This window comes from Haplochromis burtoni, unplaced genomic scaffold (genome assembly GCF_018398535.1).
Source record: "Haplochromis burtoni strain Fernald_Lab_line unplaced genomic scaffold, NCSU_Asbu1 Contig_72, whole genome shotgun sequence".
Lineage (NCBI taxonomy): Eukaryota > Metazoa > Chordata > Actinopteri > Cichliformes > Cichlidae > Haplochromis > Haplochromis burtoni.
This window is the reverse complement of record NW_024582433.1, coordinates 2,131,285-2,138,958: the sequence shown is the minus strand read 5'-3', so window position 1 is coordinate 2,138,958 and position 7,674 is coordinate 2,131,285. Positions and strand designations below refer to the sequence as shown.

The 7,674-nt window shown below is 38.1% G+C and overlaps 1 protein-coding gene across 1 annotated transcript in view; it reads left to right on the top strand.

Annotated features, from left to right (window-relative positions):
* The window catches only part of LOC102288892 (astrotactin-2), a 292,853-nt gene that overhangs the window by 144,535 nt on the left and 140,644 nt on the right, over positions 1-7,674 (top strand). Inside the window, exon 8 of the mRNA XM_005930128.3 lies at positions 7,105-7,189. Within this exon, the coding sequence (XP_005930190.1) occupies positions 7,105-7,189 (85 nt within the window). The remainder of the gene's footprint in view (positions 1-7,104; positions 7,190-7,674) is intronic.

Genomic DNA, 7,674 nt, shown 5'->3' with positions numbered 1-7,674 from the left:
CAGAAAGTTTTACTCAACCTGAAAAAATACAAACATCAGATCAAAACAAGAGTTAAAGCCATTAAAATTACTTCGTTAAATATCTTTGAACATGTTGTTCTCAAAAATAATAAACAAAGTAAAGTAGCTCATAAGAATATACGTTTAATGACCCAAAACATCAGCAACGAAACCTAAAACAGAGCAGATGAGAGCATGAACCTGCTGAATCTGTTATCTTGATAACAGAAGCCAAGTGTACACTGTGAACGTAAAAGCAGTTACCACACTGCATTAGCAGCTTAGTGATATTCAACTTTAATAACCACACTGTTGCATTTTCTCTTCTGCTCAGAGAGACGTTTTACTATTGGCTATCTCCTCCCTGCCACGCTTTTCTGATACGCTCACTGTTGCTGTTGTTCCTCAGATTTAAAAAGAAATTACTACAAGCCATTAATTCTTGCTTCAAATCTTCCTTTTAATATGTTACACCCATTCTGGGTTTTTAAAAAACCCAGAGATAAAAAACCCAGAGCTTGCAAGTCATGTAAAGGTTAGTTCATTCAGCTGAATGTGTAATCAAGCAGACTTATCTATTTCTGTTAATCACTAGATCCTCCTTTAAATGCGCTTGCAGAAAGGTAAGAGCCCTGCTTCAATGATTATTTACACAGGCTGTTTAAGATTTACAGAAAATGTGCTCCTAGACTGGTGCACTTAATCTGAAACAAGGTAGGAAAGATTTACAGTCCTCCTGCAGCTTTGAGGCCTGTACTGCTGTACAATTCATCTACCTCTCCTGACAATCTAGTGGGAGCACTATGGGTTTTATGTCTAGGCCTTATGTATACCTCTGCCACAGCTGGTATTGTTAATTAAACTGTAAACACAACTTATGATAAAAAAGGAATGTCTAGTTATAACCAGCACAAACCAGTTTCTCTAATATCTGATTCAGGTGATACTGACTGAGGGGGCATGTACTGAGCAAAAATGCATGGTGTTGTTATTATTATTATTGTTTTATTATTATTGTCATTATTGAATAATACACTGGCAAGACAAGAAATATTACCATAGCCAAGATAAAATAGGGGAGAGAGTTTTGCTTTCGCCTTCTAATTAAATCCGAAGCTAAAGGAAAAAACGTCCAATTCGTGACTTCAATTTGATTCCTCTCAGAAATAGCTATTTACAAAGAGCCGTGTTGTCTCCACAGTTATTATTAGGTCCAAATATCTGTCATCGGGAGCCATTTCAAACAAACATGTAAATCAAAGCAAAACATTACATTTGTAATTGCTGTTAGCAAGATGCACAAATCACTCATGTACTCAAATACTAACTCTCTTAATTATAGTAATTTATCATCAATTTTAACCAAATGGGTTCAGCTGTATTTCTTCTTCAGTACGAATGCTGATGTAGAAACAGAAAGATTATACAATTTGAGCAAGATAGGACCATGTCAAATAAACTGTCCAAAATGACTGTAGGATAATTAAAGTTTAGAATCATAAACTAAAAACAGTGTGACCATTTCTCTCTCTGAATCTCTGGATATGTGGTTAAAAAAAAATCTAACTATAGAAATCTGTGACATCTTGCTTCATATGAATCACATCATATCACTTTCAATATAAAATTAACTATAAGAGTAGATATATTTGTTGTTGCTTTTATCTGTTTATTTATTCTATTCAAAGAGAAAGTCCATTGAGTTGGCATCAGTGGGAAATGTGGCCAAATTCTAACTGTGATGTAAGCCCTAAACTCTATTACATGACACTGTGCAAGTGAAGCGTTCAGCTAGCAGCTAGAGTCTAGACACACTCAGCCAGTTCACTCAGCAACAGAGCTCCAGCAATTTAAGTATTACGTAGTTTTCTATTTTGTAAAAATGAAATAAAGTAAAATGAGGTATCTGTCATGAATCGCTGTGCGGCAGGCAGGAGTTGGACCCAAAATGCAGGACTCACAGACTCAAGGGAATGAACTCAAAACACAGCTTTATTTGCCGGTAGAACAAACAAACAAACTAAACTAAACTGGGAAACCACAAACTAAGAACTCACAGAGAGACACACAGGGAGATCCACACAGCATGAGGGACGATGCGACACTGACTCAGAGAAACACAGGGTTTAAATACACTGGGAAGTAACGAGGGGAATGAGACACAGAAGGAGGGCACAGCTGGGAGAAATCAGGACTGACGAGACAAGCAAAGCAGGACGCATTCACATGAGACACGGACCATCAAAGTAAAACAGGAAGTATCACACAGAGACGCAAACTTGACACAGTGGAGACAACAACTAAGAAACAGAGACAAAAACCATAAGGCAGAGGTCTAAGAACCAAAATACACAGGGAAATACTCAGCTGGGAACACAAGAGACTAGACTAGAGAGAGTAACAAAAAACCAACCATGAGAACATAATGCACAATGCAGAGCGACAGAAAACAAGAAACTCAAACATGCAAAGACACACAATTACACAGAACAGAGGGGACACAGAGAGACATGAAGGGCAAGGGATCAAAACTAAAAGCCATAGAATAGATCACACACAAGTACAATAATACAAAAATCACAAAGAACTAAAAACGCTGGGTCAGGAGACCCAGGAGCGTGACAGTATCTTCTAAACACAAACACAACTGGACTACAGTATTTAACAACACCAGATTCTAAAATCGATGGCACTCTGAATGTGTTTTGCTTCTATTGCATTTTTGCTGATATATGCAACAAAACAAATAATTCAGGTTGCATCACTGTTGCTACTCTGGCACTAACATAATAATGGAAATGTTCCCTGTTCCTACCAGACTTCAAGGAGAAAGAAAAGAATATAATAATAAGGGTACCTTACCAACATGTGTGGTAACATGTGATGTGACTGCTTATGCACAAGATTGATTTTTCTAAGCGCAGCCTCTGGCAGTCTGAAGGAATGCAGTATAACTAGGTTAAATATGTATGTGAAGACTAGCAATGGGAACGTGAAGTGTGTGTGTGTGTGCGTGTGCGTGTTTGCAACATGAAAAGGATATCTGTTTCCCAAAAATGATGAGCTTTAGTGGCAGAGTAGTAATTTTAACACAAACCTTAATATTTCCCTGACTTTAATGTAGTTTAGTGTAACAAAACCAACCATGGTGTTTTGTGAGCAGTATTTGTCCATAGGCAGTGGCGCACTGGCCATCAGGTGTACTGGGACAAAATCTGATTAGCTGGTTTACTGCCAAAAAGTCCATAAAGGCCTGCCTGTCCCTTACTGATCCTCTTTATCCGCCTGCCGTTTGGGTTGTGCATGAGAGCATATTGTTTTCTGAATTTCTTTCCCAATACATCCCTGTTTAAAAAGGCTGTGTTGGAAGACCGCAGTTAAAGAATGTGGCAATCTGGACAGAAAGGAATATCACAAGTTATTAAAAAGACAGTGATATAAAAAAGTATTTTTGCCTTTTCTAATTTTCTTCATACGTTTCAGATCATCAAACAGTCTTTAATGTTAGACTAATATAAAAAAATTAATTATAAAATGCAGATTTGAAAAGATGAATTAATTCACCAAAACTCATCAAAACCTACCTTGACCTATGTGGAAAAAGTAATTTAGCCCTAAACCTAATAAGTGGTTTTGCCACTCTTGGTAGCAAGAACTGCAGTCACACTTGCTGCTGTGTCCTGCTGTATAACCCAATTGTACTTGAGCCTTAGGCCATTAACTGATGGGCGGACATACTCCTTCAGGAATTTCTGGTAGAGAACTCAAAGAAGGAATTCATGGTTCTCTCTATTACGGCAAGTCAACCAGGTCCTGAAGCAGCAAAGTAGCCCCAAACCATCACCCTACCACCACCATTTTGACAGTTGATATGATGTTCGTTTTATGAAATGCTGAGTTTTATGTTAGCAGTAGCAGGCTGCAAACACTGTTCCAGATTTTCTCCATTTGTGGACAGTTGCTAGTCATAAAGCCTTAGAAGTGGCTTAGTAACTCTTTTCAAAGTGATAGATATAAATGACTTTGTTGTATAGTATGTTGCTTTTTGGGATCTTTTAGACTACTTCACATTGTCTGACAGTGATTTCTTTATTTAACATGTCTGGTTGTGCGTGACTAGTAAAATTTAACTCAGCTTTCCAAAAAAAGAGGTTAAACACTTTTAATAACTGCATGAGGATCACATAGGACCAAATAGGTTTGGTCCTATGTGATCCAAAACATTTCAGTGTGACAAATATGCAAAAATAAGACATCAGGAAGGGGTAAATACTTTTCCACAGCACTCTAAAGTCTTGGATTGGATTAATTAAACTCTATGCTGTTCATTGATCTTTTATATGAAATGGTTGGATGAATGTTGTGATATTTTACTACTACTTTAAAAAATGGAACCATTTCAAGAGCTTTAGTTTTTCATTTAGCAAGGCCACACTGAAAGCTACTCTTTGACAGAATCTTGATGGTGCATCACTCCTTGAGTCAGTCTCAAGACTATAATATCAACCAATGAATTATTAAACGTTAAGTGATAAAATTTGAATGGCCTAGACAGGGTGGCCATTACACATTTTTCCAGGGTTATCCCTCTGTACAGGTCAACAAAAAGCACTTATTCTGGGAGCACTTCAATGCAACGGTTATAGAAGCCATCCTTGGCAAAATCTCACAAATGTATACAATCACTTAAAATGCACTTGCCTCTATTTTATTTATTATACTAGGCAGCATAAAGATCACATCGAAATACTAATTACCCACTGTGACTGATCTGATGAGGAAATTTCAATATTGAAAATAAGGGGTTTTAAACTTCAGTGCTACTCAAGGAAAGCAGCATCAGAAATGTAAATCCTAAACTGCTATGCACCAGCAAAAAGCTGCTGTAGCCCTGTCTGAACGTCTCTGTTTGTTCTGCAGTGCAATCTGTCCCACCAGCTGTAGAGAAGCCAGGATAAAAATGCCTTAGTTGAGGATGATGAAAGATTTGTCCTAATATTGGGAGAAAACAGAAAGCCAGTTGTCAGATTCTCAGTGGAATTCATGACACTGATCAGCGCATGTGTAACTAATCACATGTTACTGCTTTGTCTTTTCAATGCTGACTGAGACTTCAGCTGTTTGAAAGGAGATGCACTGATAACAGTCATATTGTATAATTTACTTAATGCAACCAAGGGAGGGATGGAGAGATGGATAGATGGATGGAGAGAGGGATGGAGGGAGAGAGAGATAGATAGATAGATAGATAGATAAAATACAATGTGCCATGGTTATAGTGCTGCAGCCTCACAGCAAAGGTGCCTCTGCAAAATAAAGCAACATATCAGACAAGTTTGAGTTATTGGAACGATTTAAAAACCCACAAGCTGGAAAGGAAGTGGCGTTTCACTAATTTATAGGAAATTCACCTAGCCTGGAAAGAGTTGATTAATTTATTTTTTTAAAAATGCCCACTGTGAGGCTCATACTAGCTACTATTCATCATTGATAGAAGAAAAGAAAAACGACCCAAGGTTCATAGCCACTCTGACAAAGAGCCATAGCTCTGTTGAACCTTGTATGTTCTTTTCCGTGGTAATGATTTTGTTAACTTCTTTACAAATAAAGTTTTACTCATACTCGCAAAGGCATCATCAAGTACAGCAGCTTTATAAACTGCAAATTTTAATTTAAACTCATTCACTCCTATTGATCTCTCTCAGCATCACCATGTCTACAAACCGCATCTGTACAAGACTGTTCAGATAACTCAGATAAATTAATGGTTCATTTTTAAAAATGATCAATTTATTTTAGATTATGTCTTGATGCATGCTCAATCATCCAGGAAAGTAAATCTCCAAAAGTTGATTCTGTTCATCTGGACGTAGCGTTTTGTGGGAGAAACGTTTCGTCACTCATCCAAGTGACTTCTTTAGCCTCAGCTGACTGCAGGTTTCCCCAATCTTATAAACAGTACATTTGCATAATGACTGAAACCAGCCCACTGAAGGAACAATGGGCTGGGAGGTCAGTTCCTTAATCTTAATTGTGCAAATTCTCATGACCATTGATCAACAACCACTGACCAAAACCCACTGATCAAAGACCACTGATCAATGGCCATGAGTACCATTCAGAGAGAGTTGGGGAATGGCTGCAACCACAGCATTGTAAGATGGCGAAAGATATACCCTTAGGCCCCCTCCTCGATTCAGAAATGGTCTTTCCCTTTTCACGTAAATGGCCTCCTTGACTCTGCGCTCAAACCAACGTTCCTCCCTGTCCAGGATGTGTACATCCTCCTCATTGAAAGAGTGTGCACTGGTCTGTAGGTGTAAATAGACTGAGGAGTCCTGGCCTGATGAGGTAGCTCTTCTGTGTTGTGCCATCCGCTTAGCCAGAGGTGGTTTGGTTTCCCCGATGTATAAATCCTCTACTGTTCAGCTGGCTCACAGCTAGGGGTCCTGAGACAGATGCCCTCTGTCCATTGAAGATGAGGCTTTAAACTTTCTTTTGGTTCCCTTTTTCTATAGTTAGGGCTAGATCAGGTGACCCTGAACTCACCCTTGGAGATTTGGTATCATCCACTGTGAGCTTCTCTTTTAGTTCCCACTTTTTATACCTGAATATTATTGATATGACAGTATTACATATCATTAATTGTCGAATTTCTCCTGCTGTTTATATGTTGTCTTTTTTGTTGTTGTTGCTGTGGTTGTCTCCATATGCTATTCTTTTCTAGCTTCACTTTCCCCTTGACAACCAAGCCATTCACATAGAAAACTGATTATAAAGAATATTTTAATTATGTTCTCTCTCTAATGGTGTAAAGTCTTTTCCTTTCAGTATAAAGCATCTTGAGACGGCTACAGGCATGAACTGGTGTTAAATATATACAACTGAAGTATTGAATTGTAATCTGGAAGTAAAACAGTAGTGAATATGGCAATTACTGCACAATCAACATGACAGAAATAAATCTAGGTACAATATTTGCCTGAAAAGAATTAGGTTTTACATCATGTAACATTTAGTTTGGTACATCTCTAATAAATGAAGAGATCAGGGTGATAGATAAATATCTGCCACTGTGCATGTTTGTTTTTCTCTGTACGGCAGGAGAATGTAGCTGTCATGAGGGTTATTCCCCTGATCCCGTTCATAAGCATCTCTGTGTGCGCAGCGACTGGAGTCGCAACGAAGGGTAAGTTGTGTTGTGTGTAGTTATTCCACTAATATATAGAGATTCACTTGTACTTTACAACCTTACGCATGACTTCAGAGCCGGTAGTACAACCACATCATTGCCCTATATTAACTTTATCTAAAATAAAGGTGAGCTGTTCACTGTGATGGATTTGCAGTTCTCTGCAGGATGATCATCTCAGTATTAAAATGAAAAGAAACTTAGAACGCTTCCTACATGGTTTGGAAAATAGCAGTTTGTAGTTAATATGATAAAACATGCACTTCTACCAATACAGGCTTGAAGAAGTAGTCTTTTTAAAGGGAATTGGGTGTATAGGTTGAAGAAATTAGAAATGAGAAGCGACGTTATTGACAAGACAAAAAAAAAACAGGAGTGGAGGGCTGAGATGAAACGCATGAATGGGAAAGAAGTAAAGTCACTGAAGAGTGCTTGACAGGCACTGAAATGATCCCTCTGACTCTGACCTTGTTTGACACTTA